Here is a 19,986-nt window from a genome sequence, read left to right as displayed (position 1 = left end):
CTGGAATAAATCCCATGACTGATGTATGATCCTTTTAATGTGTTGTTGAATTCTGTTTGCTAATATTTTGTTGAGAGTTTTGCATCTTTGTTCATCAGATATTGGCTTGTAATTTTCCTGTGGTGTTCTTGTCTGGTTTTGGTATCAGGGTAATGCTGGCCTTGTAGAATGAATTTGGGACTGTTCCTTCCCCTTCTGTTTTGGAAGAGTTTGAGAAGAATTGATATTCTTCTTTAAATGGTTGGTAGAATTCACCAGGAAACCATCTGGTCCTGGACTTTTCTTTGTTGAGAGGTTTTTCATTTCTGATTCAACCTCCTTACTAGTAATTGGTCTGTTCAGATTTTCTATTTCTTTGATTCAATCTTGGTAGGTTGTATATTTCTAGGAATTTATCCATTGCTTCTAGGTTCTCCAGTTTGTTGGTGTATAATTGTTCATAGTAGTCTCTTATTTGTATTTCTTTGGTATCAGAGGTAGTAAAACAGTTTGTATTGAATAAAATATTCTAGCTCAAAATATGTTCCCTTCCTCTGTCTTTTCCCCAGTTTTTCCCAGAGCTTGCCTGGATCTGATCCCATTCTCAGTTCCAAATCAGTCTAACAGTAATTTTAGTGTTGTCCTGATTTCTGTTTGCATCGAGAGTCTTAGAACTGGAACTCTGCAGAATGTTCCCTAAGGTCTTTCACGATCTAGGTACAGTCTCTTGTACCAACATCATCATAGTGGGTTGAATGGCAGCTCCCAAAAAGATAGGTCCACATTCCAAACCCCTGGAACCTGTGAATGTTATTTTATTTGGAAAAAGGATCTTTGCGGATGTAATTAAGTTAAAGGTCTTGAGACAAGATATCATGAATTGTCTGGGTGGGTGATAAATCCAGTGTCCTTCTAAGAGACAGAAGAGGAGAAGACACAGAGAAGGAGGAGAAGGCCATGTGAACAAAGGCAGAGATTGGACTGATGTAGCCACAAGCAAAGTAACACCTGAAGCCTCCAGAAGCTGGAAGAGGAAAGGAAAGATACTCTCTAGAGCCTTTGGAGGGAGCGTAGCCCTACCAGTACCTTGATTCTGAACTTTTGGCCTCCAGAACTCTGAGACAATAAGTTTCTGTTGTTTTATGTCAACAAATTTTTGCTAATTTTACAGCATCCCTAGGAAACTAATACAGGCTTGGTACCTTGAAGTAGGTGCTGCTGTAACAAATACCTAAAAATATAGAAGTAGCTGTTGAATCAGGCAGAAGGTGGAAGAGTTTTGAGAAGTGTGGTAGAAAAAGCCTAGATTGTCTTGAGGAGACTGTTGGCAGAAATATGGACATTAAAGGTGATTCTGGTAAAGACTTAGAGGAGAGGGAGGGCCGTGGCAGGAAAAGCTCTGTCATCTTAGAGAATACTTAAATCCTCATGAATAGAATGTTAGTAGAAATGTGAACATTAAAGGCACTTCTGGCAAGGGCTCAGAAGGAAATGACAGATGTGTTGTTGGAAATGAAGAAAGATGACCCTTGTTATATAGTGGCAGAAAACCGGCTGGATTGCATTTTACAGTTGCGTGTAAAACCGAACTTGCAAGCCATGAACTTGGATAGTTAGCTGAGGAGATTTACAAGCAAAGTATTAAAGGTGTCACCTGGTTTTTCCTTACTGCTTATATTAAAATGCAAGAGGAAGGAGAAAAGTTGAAGAAGGAACTGTTACCGAAAAAGAAATCAGCATTTGATAATTTGGGAGAGTCTCAGCCTATTCAGATTGCAAAGGATGCTAAAATTTAGGAAACTCATTGTTGGGAATGTGTGCTCTGGAAAAAAGGCCGAACATGTGGCTGGACAAACTTTTGCTGAAATAGGTTAGGTGTGTGTCTCATGGATCCACTCAACTATCTCAGCAGAAGCCAGGAATAGAGATGAGCTTATCCAGGAAGGATCCATGGAGGATCCTTGTGTAATGGCACCACCCTGGTGAGATACACAAGAAGACGCGTAAGTGTTTTGATTATGTTGTATCAGCAGAAACACTGCCAGCTTGGATCAAAAGGGACAGAGACAAGATGAAAAGAGAGAAGGCTGTCAGACTTCCAAAATTGTATAGGTAGGGAAATTGACTGATAGAACTGCTTGGCTGCAAACATGTACTACCCTTCAAGAAAAAGGAAGAGTGACACTAAGGGCAGAGCTGTGGCAGGCAGCATAGAGGGTGGAGCAATAAGCCTCAGAGAATTATGCTCAGTGCTTGAAACCTAATAGAATTTGTTCTCCAGGATTTCATACTTGCTTGGGACAGACGACTCCTTCATTCTTTCTAATTTCTCCATTTTGGAATTGGAATGTCTGTCTTTGGAATTTGGAATACCTATCTCACCATTGCGTTTTGGAAGCAGATCTGTTTTCTAGTTTCATAGGTCCACATACAGAGAAGAATTTTGCCTCAGGATGGAGCATACCCCGGATCTCACTCATACTGTGTTTAGATGATTTACGTGATGAGATTTGAGACTTCTAATGATATTTGCATGAGCCTTTGGATTTAGAGATGATGCTATAATGGGTTGAGATTATGTTAGGGGATGTTGGGATGGGGTAAATGTATTTTGTATATGGGACAAATGTGGGTTTTAGGGAGCCAGAAGGTGGACTGAGGCTTGGATGGTGCCCGTCCTCCACCCCGCAAAAGATAAATCCACATTCTAACCTCTTGGAACCTGTTGTGTTTATCTTAACAAAAAACAGAATCCAGATTTTTGACCTTCAGGACTGTGAGAGAATAAATTTCTCTTGTTTTGAGCCACTGTTTGTGGTAATTTATTATGATAGCCCTAGGAAAGAAATATAACACTCTACTGCAGTCTTTTCTTCATTGATACCTTATTTGTGGACATACCATATTACTCCTCTCTTTGCCTTATCCTTTCCTCTGATAAAACAAATGTCTTAGGGTCTCATAATATTTGGTCAATACTTTTGTAATAATCTTTGTTGCAAGGTATCATGTATGCTAATCTATCCTGCTAAAATGTGAGCTTCAGGACATGAGAGTATTTCTTATTCATGTTTATTTTGCCAAGGCCCAGTGAACAAAAAGTAGGTGCTTAAAAAGTATTAGTAGTAAGTGTTAGTTCAGTAGATGCGACAAGAGTACTTCTTATTCATACTTCTTTTCCTCAAGGCTCAGTACACAGAAGTAGGTACTTATTAATGTTGAGTCGATGGAAGGGACCTCATTATAAGGTAGTCTATACTTCAAACCAGCATCAGGATTACCTCTACAGTATGCCTGGCCTTTGGAAACTGGTCTTTGCTTGGATAATTTAGACATGATGCTCAGTGTTAATTTCATGCACCTGCTTGTTCTGTTGTGAACAAATATAAGTTGTTAGCAGGTCATTTATTTTATCAACTAAAATCTTTCCCACTATACTTTTTATCTATTGGTCCTGACATCATCCTTCTGAACCAAATCTCTTTCTTCTTTGTGACAGTGTAGCAGGCTAGAAGCCTGTAGTTTCTTTAACCATTGCACTTTTTATTTATGTTTTCTGGACTTCATTGTTCTGCTCATCTTCGGGTTTTTAATGTTTCTCAAATCAAAATTTTAGGAAAATCAAAGAAATTGAAGGAAGTAAGTGTGGAAGAGGAAGAATTGAAGAGCATTGGGTAGTTTGAAGGAGCATAGGAGATAGGAACTTAGGAAAAGTAATAGCTTTCTTTTTGAGAAGCTCAGTGTCTTTTATTTAAAGCATTTTTCTTGGAGATGTCTCTTAACTGCGTGTATATACACACACATATATATGTAAAACATATCTTTTAGTTTAGCCTAAAATTTTCAGTGCCTATTTTGAGCATGGCCCTCTGATGGGTACTGTGTAGGAAACAAAGTTGAATAACGTGCGTCCTCTACCTAAAAAAGTTTATAATTTAGTAGTGTTTGCTAGCATGATTATAGGCTGATGGAGCTAAACTTTTCCAACACATATACCATAATTTATACTTCTAAACTGCATTTATTCCACTGGCATTGCTCCTGCTGAAAATATTTTTTGGAATTCCACTTGTAATTACTGTCATGCTCTTTAGTGCATATAAAAACACCCCCTATAGAAATAATTTTTTTTCTCTTTGCTAGAAGATTTTTCAGGAAAAGTTATTTGGAACAAAGTATTATATAAGACAAGTGACCAAATTGGAAATGTCAGTTTTTTTGGAGTTTTCCCTTTTTTAAACTTTGACCAAAGGTGATATTTTTTGGAAGGTGAGGTGCTGATTTAGATGGCCTTTCAAGGATATTTCCTTCTCTAAGATTAATGATGAGTTACTGACAAAGTACCCCTGAAAGTAATTCCAGAAGAGTGCCAAAAGTGCGTAGAGCTGTGGGATATTGAGGGAATAAGTGTAAGTGAATACTTTAAGGTGATCACTTAAGTATGAAGGATCACACTTAGATGTGTGAATTCTGGCATGTGGAAAAAGTCTTTTACCTATGGTTGCGCGGTATACGAGCATGTCTATGGTTGTTTAATCGAGTCAGTTAGGTATTAAGTGTTGCTCCCTTCTTTTCTTAAGGCTTTGTACCATCCTTGTCCTTTTCAGGTTCACATCCTACTTAGTGTTTCCCATTGCTTGCTCTGCTTTTAGCTGCTTTTCTTTTTTATGACATTGAGTTGAACACCATTAATAGCCAGAGTTGTTTTAAAGTTACTTGTTGCTTTAAATTCCTATGCTTGTCATATTTATGTTGATGAATTAATCAATTTTTCTCAGCTCCATTTCCTCCTTTGGTGACCATCTCAGACTCAGAACAGTTAGTTACTCTGGATATGTCTTGGCTATCCTCAATACTTTCCATTTATATTCAGGATTAGTTTAAATTTACCAAGGCTAAAGAGAAAGGGAAGGCGAGAGCTAAGAAAGAGTCTGTACCAATTGTTTGGTGGCTGTTTTCTTTCCAGTTTCAATAGTTAAGTCTACTTATTTTAGGTGTCTTGCACTTTGTTCTATACAGGACTGAATAATCTTTCACTTACTTCATTATTTCTAAAAGGTTTTAAATGGCTTTGGCCAGTTTTGTTACCTATACTCTGTGGAAAAATGGAAGTTTCTTTGGGCTTCAAGGCCAAAGACCTAATGTGATATGCCAACTTCCTATTAATTTTTTTATTAAGGTAGTTTGTTTTAAATAATAAAAAGATTACACAAATAAGTAGCTAAATAAAAATAGATAATATAACTTTTCAAAAGTGTTGATAGAATCAATTTTTGTTTGATTAAAATAGCAGTCTATTTTATTTTTTTACTTTTTACCTTTATGTAACACTCTCTTCATTACCATTAAATTATACTCCTCAGTGGTATTTCACATGGAGAAACAAAATAAATTATCCAGTTTTTAGTTGTAGCTAATAATAAGGAAAAGCCAAAAGTAATTTCTCATGCAGTCTTTTCCAGTCATGATTATATGCTTGTAGTTGAAAATGATATCTCAGGTAAGAATTATCAGTTTGTTCTCTTTCTGCATTATAGTAAATGGAAATCAGTAACTTGACATTAATTTTTGGAGGTTTTTCTTTTTACTATAAGTTATAATTTGGTTTTAAAATATAGTTTATAGCATCTAAACCATTTTTCATTTCTATCTAATAACTGATTACTTTTATTTTTTTAATAGTGAATTTATGGCAGAAGAAAGTAATGAAAAATTTTGGCAGTTTTTGGAAACTGTAAAAGAATTAGCAATTTATAAGCAAACAGGTAGGTGATGTGCATATTTTAACTTAGAAGATTTGTATTTATGTGCGTACATTGGATGTGTTTATTGTTTTTAATGGTAAAGGTTAAGTGTAAATGCTCAATTGCGGTAGTAAACCTGAATATTAAATTTGAAAAGATGTTTTAATGGTAACTATTCCAAGCATCCATTTCCAAAAATATAAGGCTTTAATACTTTATTATAGGAATACTCATTTAATTAGCATTGTTTGGATATTGCATTACAATCAAGAAGAAATAAAAATTGTTGAATTATGGTTTTCTTTTTACTTAGACTTCTTTGAAATAGTATTAGTTTTGTATCTAGTAATATTGAATTTTTTTTTTGCCAGACTACTTTTACTCTTAAACTCGTACAGAGGTTTTTAATACTTGCCCTCAACAAGTCAGGTAAACTGTGAGCTTTCATTTCACTATCTAGGAAACAGAGTTAGGTGCTCCTACTTTTTTAATATATATGAGAGTATATATTTGTATATACATATAGATATCTTCAGAATGAAGAAGTGTTTATTAATGTGTTTCTTAGGAAAGGTCAGTAGATCAAAGATACTGAAATTAGGTTTTAGCAGCAGAGGCTAAAAGGTTAATTATTAATTATCATAAAGAAAGGTTATTTTCGTGTCTCTACAGAGAATAGAATAAATTATATTAACATGGAATCCCTCAAGAGGGAATTCTTTAGCCTTTTCGACATAGAGAAAACTTCTTACTGTGGTGATTAAATAGTTTATGATTTTATCCCCTGTTGTAAACGTAAGATAAACAACAGTTTTGAATGTTTTAAGTGTTCTTTTATTGGAGCCTGTTTGGCGCAAATGGCCTTGAATTTCAGCAGTGTTATGAGTTCATGAGATACATTTAAAAAATAAAGAGGGTCGACATGCCTTTAATGATGTTTTAGACTAAAATATTTCCAAAACAAGTAATTTCCTCTGTCAGAAAAATTGTGCTGTAAAGATTGATTATTTGATAATCGTTATTTGAGTCACAGGAGATAGTATGCCCCACTGCTTAGATCCTGGGAATACAGAGATGAATAAATGTGATCTGTGTTCTCTGGACCTCATAGTATGATGGACACAGCAAAACAGCTAAGTATACTATTGGGTGATAAGAGCTTTAATAGGGGTATGCATGACACAGGAGCACACACAAAGGCACCTAGCCAGTGTTTCAGAGAGAGCAGGACAGCCTTTCCAGTGGTGAATGCTGGAGTTGAGTTTGGTTGATAAGATTTAGGCAGGATTTAGGGAAGGGAGAAGACTAGAAGAGACAGGAATGGAATGCACAGAGGACCTCTGACCGCTTAGAAATCTACTTTCAAGTCAGTGGAAAATTGTTGTTTCTTGGCTTTGTATTTGTCCTGGTGCTTTTAGTTTTGGTGTCTGAGGTAAAAATAGGCTAGATTAATATGTCAGGTTTTCCTGATAGTTATAAAATCCAACACCACATTTCCTGGCTCTCACCTAAAATCCTGAATATCTCTATCCCAAATGTCTTGTTCTCAGTGCGTGCTTTATGGCCTTATTCAGTGCCATTTTCCATGGGAGAAGAAATCTTGAAAATTGCTTTCGTAAATTTTGAACTCTTATTTTAAGTTACTTAAGCATATCAGCATATTTTATACCTAAATGAAATGACATACCTGGACAAACTGGTGGTAGATAATTAACAAGTTGGAATTTAAGCTCAGGAATACCTAAACTCTACTTCAAGCATATACTATAGGAGGTGTGTGTATTTCAGGGTGGAACCTAAAAGAAATTCTGTTAAGTAAGAATTGCTAACACTGAAAATATAATTCTGTTGAACTTAAAATGGTAAGAGTCAAATGCGTATGCAGCATCATTGCTGACCTGTTAGGCGTAAGAAAGAATGGTATATAGGAATTAAATATGTTAACAACTGTCGGATTTTATTGAATTTGTTTGCAAGACATTATCCTAGAGGAAACATTTTAAATCCTCAGTTAATAATTGTTTAGGTTGTTGAATCTCCACGAGACCCTCTAAACACTCTTTACTAAGGAATAATCCTAGTGATCCACTTGCCCAAAAACGTTGTAAATATTGAACATTTAACTTTTTAAATTAAGGTGCTAGTTTCATGCCATTTAGTGAGAATACTTTACATTATGTGTAGCAAATTAAGACTTTTAAACATTGAATTACCTGTTTCTTAACCATTTTTATGGTTGTGCCACAGAGTTATGTATTTGTTGATGCCTCAGGATTCAAGTGGCATCATAGTAGCTAATCTGTGTAGTTTTGTGTGGTGAGTTAGAAATGTCAACCAAGGTTTTTCTGACTCCAAAGTCCCTATTTATTTTCACTTCTCCATGTGCTCAGCATTTAAGAGTCTCATTCTCACAGTCATTGAGGATATTAATGGTTTCTACACAAGTCAAGGTGCTTCTATGTTTTAATGGAAAGATTTTCAGAAAATGTTATGACGTTTCTAACTCAAAGCGGGTTTGGGGTAGGAGGATGATTGCGGTTTGGAGGTGTCACATTTGAAGTGCTTGTGGAACATCCAAGTGAAGATATCCAGCAAGCTGATATATGAGTGAGAGATTTAGGTAAAAAAAATCTAGGCTAAAGGGTAGGGTTGGGGAGTTATCAACATTGAGAGGGTAATTGAAGTTATAGGGAGAAAGTATAGAATGAGAAGAAAATAGGTCCCAAGGGCAGAACCCTGAAAAACACCAATGTTTAAACTATAACCAGAGGAAGATACACAATGGAGACTAAGAAGGAGTACTGTGGAGGTAGGTGAAAACCCAGGAAGTGTAATGTCATGAAAGCCAGAAGAATATTGAGCGGTAAATGACAGATGTTATCAAATGCCATAGACAGATGAAGTAATATGAATATTAAGCTTTAACAACAGAAAAATTATTGGTGGCTTTGGTGAGAGCCATTTCACTGGTATGGGAATCAAAACTACAGTAGATTGAGGTGTGAGTAGAGGTTGAGGAAGCAGAGCTAAGTATTTTAAGTCTTTCAAAATTGACTATGAAGCGAATAAGATGAATCAGTAGCTGACTGAAGGCGGCTGCTGCTTTTTTTCCCTTTTTTGAAGATAAGAGTGATTTTTGTATCTTAAATGCGAGTAGGCAAAAATGGTGTAAGAGGTGAGGTCGAAGATGAAGGATATTGAAAGGGTAAAATTATGAGCAGGTTAGTTGGTGAGCATAGATTTAGTTATTTTAAAACATCAGTCCAATGCCTCCATCTCATGATTGAGACAATCTTGCAAGTTAAGCCTTAGTCACAGATGTTTACTTTCTATAAACCCCTGAATCCTACATCCGTCTCTACATTAGAGACAACCTTAACAGTGACCCTGACAAAATTTGACGTCTGTTGTCAGGCACTACTCACATTTGTTTATGTTGACTCTCTTCTCTGTTTACATGGATAACCACTCCCCTTTTGATGATGTAGTCTTATTTTCGTTACGTTATTACACTAATTTTAGCTATTTTCTTGTTGGTCCTATAGCTATTAGGTTTTTTTATGATCAATTTTTAAGATAACATCTCTAATCTGTTTTGTGAATTTTCTTTACTGTTGAAGGTGAGTCTTATTTGGATTATTTTTTGATTCTTGTAGGGTAACTCACCATAACTTCCTGAGAAATCACCTCTAGTTTCTTAAAGAAGTAGGAGTGAATGAGCACACCTTCTGTCATATGATAACTCTTTAAAACTACTGGATTAGGAAAAAATTATTGCCTAGAATGAAGAGACCTATTCAGTTCTTAAATATTAATTCCAAAAATGTATTGAATACCTGTTTTGTGTGTGGGAGTGGAAAGGTACCATTGCAAGCCAGGAAAGATTCCTGCCTTCACAGTTTATAGCTTAACGGGAAGGACAGCATTAAGCAAATAATTATACAAGTATTTTTAATTACAGTTTTGAGACTTACTCTCGAGATAGTATAGGGTCCCGTCAGAGTGTATAGCAGGATCTAGACTTGGGAGGTCAGGGGAAACTCTTTTAAAGACAAATGTCATTTAAGCTGAGATTTGCTGAATAGAAGTTGGCCAAACGTGCACCTGCTACCCTCCTGCATTTCACACAAAAGAAATAACACGTGTGAAGGCCGTGAGTTGTTAACCTCCTCTTTAGATATTTTCTGTTGGTCCCCTACAAGCAGTGTTGAAATGGCTAGTGGTCCTTTCTTCCCCCACCACCATCTGGTTTTATTCACAAATAGTCTTAGTCTTTATTTTTGTATTCTTAGTATGCATAAGCTTCTACTACTTGCTTTGTTGACTTCAATGATACTCTTTTATTCCCAGCCAATATTTATGAGGAATCACTGAGCTTACTTTACTTTCTAGCTAATTTCCCTTTTGTAGCGTTTTTGTTAGTGGTATATTTTTCTACATCACCAGAGCATTGCCAGAACATTTATAGTCTTTCGTAAATCTTAACTCCTAAATTTAGTCTTATTTCTACAGTTAAGTCATATTGAAAGCTCACCATCAAACTTTATGCTGCATTTTTTCAATTATTTCTTGGTTATGTAAAGTTTACTCTCTAGTTGATACCTCATGAATAACTCCTAGGAATAATGGCCTTGAGTTCTTCATGTACATAACTATGTGTATTTTAAACTTCAGATTTTTAACTTTAGGATCTCATCGTTTTACTAGAAAATTTTTCAGGGCTTACCGTTCTGAGTCTTTATTCTTAGACATGTAGATTGATTACTCCTTTTAATTCTGGAAGGTCTTCTTGGGTTATAATTTTCTTTGTTCATTCTGTTCTAGTCCCTTGATTTTCCACTTTAGTGTTACAATTATACACATTGTAGGTCTTCTTTGCCTGTCTTCTGTATCTGTCATTTACTCTCAAATCTTTTTTCATCTTCTCTGCTTTTTTTTCTATTTTCTTCACATTTTCCCTGTGTATTCTCTATTTCTTTTACGATGTTTTCCGTGATGTCTTTTTACTCATTTGTTATTTCTAATTTAGTCTATACTTTCTAGTATTTTTTTTGTTCTTTCCTGAGTTCTTTCAGAAATATTTTCATATCCCCCTGTTTTTTGGTCATCTCATATCTGAGCTTTTTATCAATAACTGTAGAGGGGCTGAGATTTTTATGCTACTTGCAAGCCCAAAACTTACTTCTCACAGTTTCAAGCATCAGACAGACATAAGACATGAGATATGAGACTCCTGGATCAGAGCTGGAAGACTTTGTAACTGACCAAGGGAAATCTCCCAAGTGGGCCATAGCTCTCTCTTATCAGCCAGGACCTATTACAATAACTCGGAGTCTTTTTACTGTCATCTTTGAAAGGATCTAAGGTTGGCATGATACACTGTAGAAGTGATTGAATCTTAAGGTGGTTGTAATTCTGCATTATGTACTTCATCCTCTCATCTGCCAGGCAAACCAAAGTTCTGATGATGTGCCAGCCTTCTGACCATGGTGGTCACAGATTTCCTTCCTTTCTCCCTAAGTGTAGGTGTGCATCTCTGTATCTGTTGTCTGAAGAAGATTGAACCTTGCTCTAATCCAAGACAGGTCTTTGTACTTGTCACAGTGGAATGGACTTGAAGCTGACAGAACAATTGGTGAGGAAGTCCACTTATATGAAGGAGAGTTAACAACTAAGACATTTGGGCAAATGCTTGTGAATCTACTGCCCAGTTCTTAGCCTGTAATCTTCTTCAAATTTTCTTTTCATTAACAGGCAATAAGTGGAGGACCATTTATTGCCTGATTGACCATACAATTTTGTCAGTATGTCCACTATGAATTTACAAGGGCTTTCCTCAAATCCTGTTAATTTGCCCATGGGACCAAGTGTTTTCTCCTCCAAAAATCCGTGTATCTGTCAGCATTCAATTTTTGTTGTCAAATCTGTCAAATACTGTGAAGGATCTGAGATTTTACCCTACTTGCATGCTGACAGATTAGTTGCATGGATGCTGACAGAAGACAAAAGACCCCTGTATCAGAGACAAAAGACTATTATTCAAACCAAAAGCAATAACCATGATGTCCACATATTTTTATTAGTTTTTTGAGCCCCAATTCACATAGGACAATGTACAGGGCCAGATGATACCTGCACCATGAATGGGTTGTGGTCAGTAGAAGAACCAAGGGTTAAGAGCCCAGAACCTTCTGAACAAATAGTAAACATTGTAGTAATCAACCAACAATCCAGTCTCCCTTGCCTCCCCCAAGTGTCTTCTTCCAGTCAGCATCCTTTTTCCTCCTCCCAGGAGAATGTCTGGTTTTACACACCTCTTTCGCCCTCCCATTTCACGTCAGGGAACGCTGATCTATGGGTAACTGTTTTAGAACTACCCCAACTCTGTCCTTTTGTTTAACAAGTTTTCCGTCAGTTGGTAACCCAGTTCCAAGGAGTAAAGGAGAGAAGAAATGACCAGGGAATGTCCAGGGGCCAGCTTATGGATATCTGTACCAGCTAAACTCCAGAGCTGCTCTGTTGTTACCTTACCACCTCTGACTGGCAGTGGAATGGTACTGCATTTTTCTGGCACAATGGCAACAATGCAAACAATGATTACACTCAGAGCAGTATAGAGAAAAAAAAAAGGGGGACAAAAATAGTTCATTCGCTGCCTGCTTGTCCTCGTTAGAGCCACCAGGCCCTCTTCAGCTCTTCAGACTGCCATTCTCTACTGCCCTCTCCCATCCAAATGAGCTCTGTCTCCCCAGGAGTGTCCAAGAGTTTTTAAATTGAATTGTCAGGTTCGTCCTTCTCTTTTGAGTCTTTGTAATCTTTGGAGATGGGTTTAAAGGAGGGAACCAGCAGTTCAGCTTACTTTGTTCCAGACAAGAAGACTTTTCTCTTATTCTTTAAGGTCTGTTTCAAATTCTGTCTCCTAAAGTGTTTGGGCACACTGATTACGCTTGGCTGTGTGTACTAAGTCCCAGTAGGACTTATTCATACGTGTAATGTAAACGAATTGGCTGTCAGATTATTCTTTAAGTTTTCTATGTTGTTCTTAGTCTCCTCTGAAGTTGTAGGTAGGGCCTGTATCTTATCTGCGTTTCATCACTCGAAAACCTGGGAGTGAATTGGTCTGATGTGGTGGCATCTTCCAAAAAGATTTTAATGACTAGATTATTTTCACCTAGTCTTGCATTGATTGCTTGAGCTTCACTGAAGATCCAAATGAAATTAATGTAACAAAGATCTTGGTTTTCCATTTTTCTCTAACACCATCCATAACCAAACTTAAGACATGGTTATATGACATTAATTAAGTTAGCTTTACAGTGAGAGATGTGCCAAGGTGTTGAGTATGAAATAACATTCTGTTCTTTTGATTACTTTTTATAGAATCAGATTATTCCTATTACAACTTAATCCTAAAGAAAGCTGGACAATTCTTAGACAATTTACACATCAATCTCTTGAAGTTTGCTTTCTCTATAAGGGCATACTCTCCAACTATTCAGATGTTTCAACAGGTATGTAAAAATACCCAAACTGTATTTGACAAAGAAGCATGCTAGCAATGTACATAAATCTATCTTAATGTGAATATCTTTGATTCAGAAGGATCCGCAAACTTATAATACCTGGTTCCATAGCTTATCATTGATTGCGTTATCGTAGATTTTTATATAATCAAGTATGTAATTTTTTATTTGGGATAAGGAAATTGTGAGGACAAAACACCATTGAAATGAACTATAGTGGAAATTTTAATTTAATGGAACTTTTTCAACAACTTTGAAGCATGTATTTCCCACTGTAAAGTTGATTTTGTAAAAATATTTTATTCTGCCTGCATATAGGTATTTTTTACTTTAATTAGAGCAATAACTTAATAGTAGTTGATGAGTTATTCTAATCAAAGTAATGTGTGAGTTTTTTGAATCATATTGTAATTATCAACTACTTTAGCTAAATATAATCTTTGAAATTTTAGATTGCAGCTGATGAGCCGCCACCAGATGGTTGCGATGCGTTTGTGGTTATCCATAAGAAGCACACCTGTAAAATTAATGAGATTAAAAAGCTGCTGAAGAAGGCTACTTCAAGGTAAATTAATGATAGCCTGTTGTGAAAGAAGTGGTTTATAAAAAAGCTAAGGGTTGAAATAGCAGAAATTTCTTATAATACAAAATTTTAATATTCCAAGACATTGTATGTTAAAAAATGTGATCCGTGTTGAAAAACTGAATGTATCTGAGCTGGTGGTCTAAGTCCTTTTCTAAAATATATGAGTACTTTCAATATTTGTCTTGATTAGCTTTTGATTTTAGAATATAAATTGTACAAAAATACCATGAAAAATGAGATATTGTTTTCTATAAACATAATTTGTTTTTTCAAATAAACTTGTAAAACTGTACCTTTATTTGGACTGTATCTCTTTAAATATCAAGTGTGTACCTTGGGAGTGAAAAATTAATAATAAAAACAATAATGTAGATAGAGTTGCTTTTTTATAATGTATTACTCAAAACTTTTTTTTTGCTTCCTCCAAGTATTTAATACAAATGAATATGGGAAGTAGAAAGGAAATTATTAATTTATTAGTGATTTTTTTACATAGTAATACCAGTGTATGTTTTACTACCTGATTATTTATACTTTAGTTTCTCTAATTTTGAAAGAGCTCTTTATATGTTAAACACTAACATGTGTTTAGTGATTCATAGTAGTGCTTCTCTTATTTGTTGGAAATCTCTTCTAATATTTTCTTATTTCAGACTTATTTTGATATGCATAAGGCTTGTATTTTTATGTAGCCAAATTTTTCTGTCACGTGTGTATGTTTTTATACTTAGACAGTTTTTCCCAAACCTGAGTAAGAAATTTTGCTAAGATTTTGTGGTACCTTTCTTAAAGTTTTTTCTCTTACCTTAAACTTTTAATCCATCTGTAATTTATTTTAATCAGAAAGTAAGAATCCAGTCAGATCTTTTTCTGCTCAGATGGCTAGTCAATTTTTGTATTGATTTTATTTATATTATGGCCTACTTTATAGCTGTCTGTTCTGTACCAGTATCTGTTTCTTGTAGCAGTTCCCTGCTGTTTTACTGTTTATTGCTTTGTAATATATTCTAATATCTCACAGGACGATTGCCTCTTCATTGCTGCTCTTTTCCCTCCAGAATTTCTTAGCTCTTTGCGCTTGTTGCTGCTTTCGAATTAACATAGAGTCCTTTTCCTCCTGCCAAATTGCCTCCCTAAAGAGCCTTGGTAGGGTTTTAATTAGAATTATGTTAAACTCGTTGGTTAATTTAAGAATTTAAATCTTTCTTACATTAAATCTCTCAACAGATAACATGGTGTCTTCTTCATATCTCCTTTTAAAACTTTACAGTTTTATTATCTTCTGAGGTTTTTGAAATCAGAAATAATTGTTTAATTTTATCAATTATTTTTTCATCTATTGAGGTGGATACAAAGTTTTTCTCATTGGGCATACTGTATATTATGGTGGTATATTTTAAAATATACCTTCTTTGCATTTCTAGGGAAAACTATTTGTTAGTGATGTGGGATTATCTTAATTTCTGTTGAATTAAGATTGCTTATGTTTTTATTGATTCATGTTTCTATTTTAATAAAAGAGATTAGCTTTTGTTTAAATTATTTACGCTATTTTTGTTCATCAGAGTCATTCTGGCTTCATGTAGTGAATTAGGCAACCGTGTTGCTCTATAAGAGTTAGTATGGTATAGGAATTATCTGTTCCTTCATTGCATTAATAGACTAGGAAATTGTCAGCCCTAGTGTGTTGTTTTTCTTTCCTAGTGCATTTTTTAGAGGTAATTTTGGTAACTTTTAAAATTTATTATGTTGCTATTGATTTCTGATATTTGACTTTATAGTTTTCTTATAGAAACTAATATTAAAATTCAGTTAAATATTTAGATATTAAATCTAAAATTAAATTAAGATTAAAAAAAAACATTAACATTAAGCTGTTGGGAGAGGCAACCTGCCATGGACCTTGTGAGTCCTTGCATCTTCTTTCTTGGTCTGACCAATAAAACACGCAAGACCCTGAACACTCTTCACCTGAGCCATTTCTCAGGGTTGTGTTTGCAGTGCACAAGCTTGAAGAAGGAGGTAACGTTTTCCTTTGGAAAGAGGAGCAGACTTGTTTATTGCTTGCTATAAAACGGTGGTTCCCCAAGTACAGTGTTCCTCAGCTGCAACATACACCCACTGTTTGTGGAGTATCCTTTTAGGTCCATCTTTTGTCACCCCCTGTCGAACTTGGTGGGGGCAAGCATAATGCTCACGCGGCTTGCTGTACCATGAGCAATAAGTCCTTTATCTTTGACCCAAGAGTCTCATGTCTTCTGCCAGAACCGTGAAATGAAAAAAGCCTAACTTATTACTTTGTAAGTAGGGTAAAATCAAACCTTAGACATCTTACAGTTCTTGATAGTTTTAGAAACAAAGGTGGGATGTTGACAGACACCTGGCTTTCTGGGAGAGGAAGGACAAGGGCCCCATGAGTTGGGGAGACAGAAGCTCAATACTTAAATTTCTTTCCTACTGCTCCCCTCTCTCTTCCCCTGCCGTTCTGTACTCACTGTGCTCCTGGCTGGGTGATTAGCAGTCTTCTGGTAACTGTTACTGTGGCCCTAACATGTGCTCCTTGATCTGTGTTCCTACAGGAAAAGGCACCCAGACCCGGCTGATGGGGTTTGGAAGGCTCTCATGATGGGGAAAGGAATTAAAAGGATCACTAGACCAATTCAGTGTCCTTTTATTGTTGTGGCTCCCACATCTGAGTATATAACTGGTGTTGATATTGTACATGTTTATACTGTGAATTCTGTGAATGCTCATGAAGTCTAAAGGGAGATACTCTCATTCCGGGCCTACCACATGACATGTACTGTCTACTCCCAGGTAGACTAGCAGAAACAACATAGAATCCCAGGAGGAGAAAGGGAGAATCACACCTTTAGTTAAGGACTTTGTGACCTTTGGAACACCCACAGAGGCAGTTTCCAAGTATGACAATGTCAACTCCTGGATCAGCCATCAAGTTCACCACTTTTTAAAAAGCTGCTCTTAAGGGACTTCAGCATGCTTGTTGAAACTGAATGCCTGACCCAGGGAAGGCTTGTGACTCTAACATCTGATGTTTACGTTCTGGCATTGGTCAACTAGGATTCAGTGACTAACAAGATGGAAGGGACCCAACGAGTCTCTCTGATCAAATGGAAATGGTATATTCAAGAGCACAGTTGCATCAACCTAGCATAATCTTAGGTTTACATAACAAAGTGGCAGCTACCCCTTTGGGACAAACCATTATGCCCTATTTCACTACCTGAAGTAAAGTTTCTGGCTTGGGGGGCCAATTCCCAGTGCTTTCCCTTGATGCCTGGGCCAGGTTACTGACATATTCAGCTAACTTAAAAGCTGATAGTGTTTTTCGGCGGCTGCTGCTGTTCCTCCATGCTCCAGCTATGTAGAACCAAAAGCAGATGTGGTCACTCCATTCAGTGGGCAGAATTCAAGGCATTCCTCATATCCCTGACCAATCTCTGACCTCTTGATGAAACTTGCTACATTCATACTGACTCTTGGGCTGCACTGAGGGTACAGGAAGGGAACTCTTAGGCTGTTACCAATGGCCTACCTGTCTGATCCGCCACTTGGAAGACTACAGCTGGCGGATTAAAGTGCCATTGTTTGGGGCTATACTCTGTGAGACTAAATTGCAGCTGCTCATCTGATAGTCTGGGTTACTTCTGTAGATGCACACAGCCCGGGCCCAGTCTTTGATGAGTCTCAATGGAGTTGAGCTACTTATCAAGACTGCAGCATCCAGATTGCTGCCATTGCTACCTGGATCCTCTATTGCATAGGAAAGGAGACACATCCACCACTGTAGACTGGGAGCACAATAAAGGACTACATGTTTCTGATGTAAAATCTACCACAGCATACCTGACTTGTGACTTTTGCCCAGAGACGGTTTATTTGTCTTGTGGTAAAGGAGTCCACATTGCACTGGGCCACCACTCACTGCTGGCAAACTATGTCAGACCTTTGACGCTGTTCTCGGTGCCTCATCACTGTTGATACTTTCAGGTTATGATTTTGCTATTTAAGTCCAATCAGCTAACTCTAGCCATACCACTGTAACACTTGAAACCAAACTTAGATTTCTGGCTTTCCAGATGATCTACAGTCTGCTACACACCTTATTTCACAGAGGCCACCAGCATTAGGTCAACAGTCAGATTGTTCAGTGGGCATTCCACATTCTCTACCATCTACGTGCATCTGGTTTTGTGAGCACACTGGAATGGCCTCTTCAAAAATTAATTCACAAAGACTTGATTCTGCCTCCCTCACCTTCTGATCCAAAGACCTTAGTAGGGCAGTTTGATCTCTGAATGTGACCATCCTCGGAAAGGTTTCATCTCCTGTCTACTCCTTTGAAATGATCAGGATGAAAGAGGTAGGAGGTTATATAGACCTATTCAGGATTCTACCCTGACCATTGCTGGACATGATGCATCCTTTCTTCCCCAACAGCAACCTCAGATCAGCCTGGTTAGTTCAGCCTCCATATGGTAGCCCAGCCAGAAGGGGCTTAAGGAATTCAGACTTTGATTTTGGTCCAGTTTCCTGGGTGGTTTTATTGGAAAGATGTGGTCCTAGATGGTGAAGATAACCACTTGGTTGAGTCCACAGCTTACCAAGTCCTCCTATAGTAGCCCACACAGGCCAAGATGGGGACATAAAGAGTCTTTGTAAGTTTTTAAAAAATGCCCCTGTCTCACTGGACTTGACTCTTCCAGATGAAAGGTCTGGGTGTAAATCGAGGATGATTAGAAAATAGGTGAAATTGTGGGTAGTAGGATGGGACATGTCAATTTCACAGCTGTTCAGGCAGAACCTCAACCCTAGCACCTGACCTTAGGCCCTGGAGGGTGCAGGAAGGGGACAAATTAATGTTTTCTTTGATCCTAGATCCAACACAGCAGCCTGTCAAAGCAATCATATGGTCTGCCTGAGTCAACCAGCAGCTTTGGCTGACAGTTTCACCTGCTGCTGGGTTTGTCATCCCCTCAGTGTGCTATGTGAACGTGGCTAGTCCTGATCCATCACTTGTGCCCAACTCCCATCACGGCAGTTCCTGAGCCTATATTACCCCTCCCCTAAATTCATGTATAAACATGTGGATGGGCACAACCTTGTTTTCATCTTAATGATACAAATTCATAGACTTCTGTTCCCTGAGCAGCCTTGGGCTATGCCATGTATGATGATTGAGGCTGAAATTACTAGGTGTAAGTTTAACACTTTTGGAGCTGGAGTGACGTGTGCCACTTTGGGGTTATATGTTTGTATTTGGGGAAAATCAGTACAGAATGTTTCCACTGGGGATGGAGGTTGCCTTCTTGGCCCATTTATTGCCCCAGTAAATATTTCCAATGACAGCAAACATCAGCATGTTAGTACAAACTCCCTTGTGCAGGTTGTACTGTGTATTATCTGTCTTAAATAGGACATAGTAGTCCCCTTGGGACTTATTTGCAGCTGGCTGATTCTGGGACCCTGTGGGCATGGTTGAGATTAATACTGCAGTTGGACCTTATCCTGCTACTTGGAGTCCTGTTGACAGTAGCCTTAATTAAATGCTGTATGAGACTTCATACATCTAGTCTCATCTTTTCTCAGTCATCAGAATGGCGAATGAGTGGCATAGTCATAAAAATTTATGTTTGATCAAGAATTTGTCAGGCCAAAGGGTAGATTATTGAGAGAAGCACTCTGCCATATCCCCTGAATATATCTCTGGGTGTGCCAAGACTCTGAGGCCTTGACTGCCCTTTACCCAGGCCATTTCTCAGGGTGGTTTGCAGCAAGTGACTTTGAGGGATGAGTTAACGTCTCCCCCTGGGACAAAGAGCAGGTTACTGCTTGTTACGAAATGATGGGTTCCCCAAGCTTAGTGTTCTTTAGCTGTGATGCATTCCTACTGCATGGGTACCATTTTTTTTTCTTTTGGTGAAGAAGATTGACCCTGAGCTAACATCTGTTTCCAGTCTTCCTCTAATTTGTATGTGGGACACCTCCACAGCATGGCTTGATGGGCTGTGTCTAGGTCCATGCCTAGGATCCGAACCCGTGAACCCTGGGTCACTGAAGCGGAGTGTGCAAACTTAACCACTATGCCACCACGCTGGCCACTGCATAGGTACCATTCTTGTGGGTGCATTTT

The 19,986-nt window shown here is 37.4% G+C and overlaps 1 protein-coding gene across 3 annotated transcripts in view; it reads left to right on the top strand.

Annotated features, from left to right (window-relative positions):
- The window catches only part of UGGT2 (UDP-glucose glycoprotein glucosyltransferase 2), a 184,716-nt gene that overhangs the window by 3,580 nt on the left and 161,150 nt on the right, over positions 1-19,986 (top strand). For all 3 annotated transcript variants that reach the window (XM_070579077.1, XM_070579078.1, XM_070579079.1), the window contains exons 2-4: positions 5,662-5,744; positions 13,104-13,234; positions 13,699-13,811. In XM_070579077.1, the coding sequence (XP_070435178.1) occupies positions 5,662-5,744; positions 13,104-13,234; positions 13,699-13,811 (327 nt within the window). The remainder of the gene's footprint in view (positions 1-5,661; positions 5,745-13,103; positions 13,235-13,698; positions 13,812-19,986) is intronic.

The sequence above is a fragment of the Equus przewalskii genome, chromosome 16 (assembly GCF_037783145.1).
Source record: "Equus przewalskii isolate Varuska chromosome 16, EquPr2, whole genome shotgun sequence".
Classification (NCBI taxonomy): Eukaryota; Metazoa; Chordata; class Mammalia; order Perissodactyla; family Equidae; genus Equus; species Equus przewalskii.
This window is presented reverse-complemented; position numbering and strand designations above follow the sequence as displayed.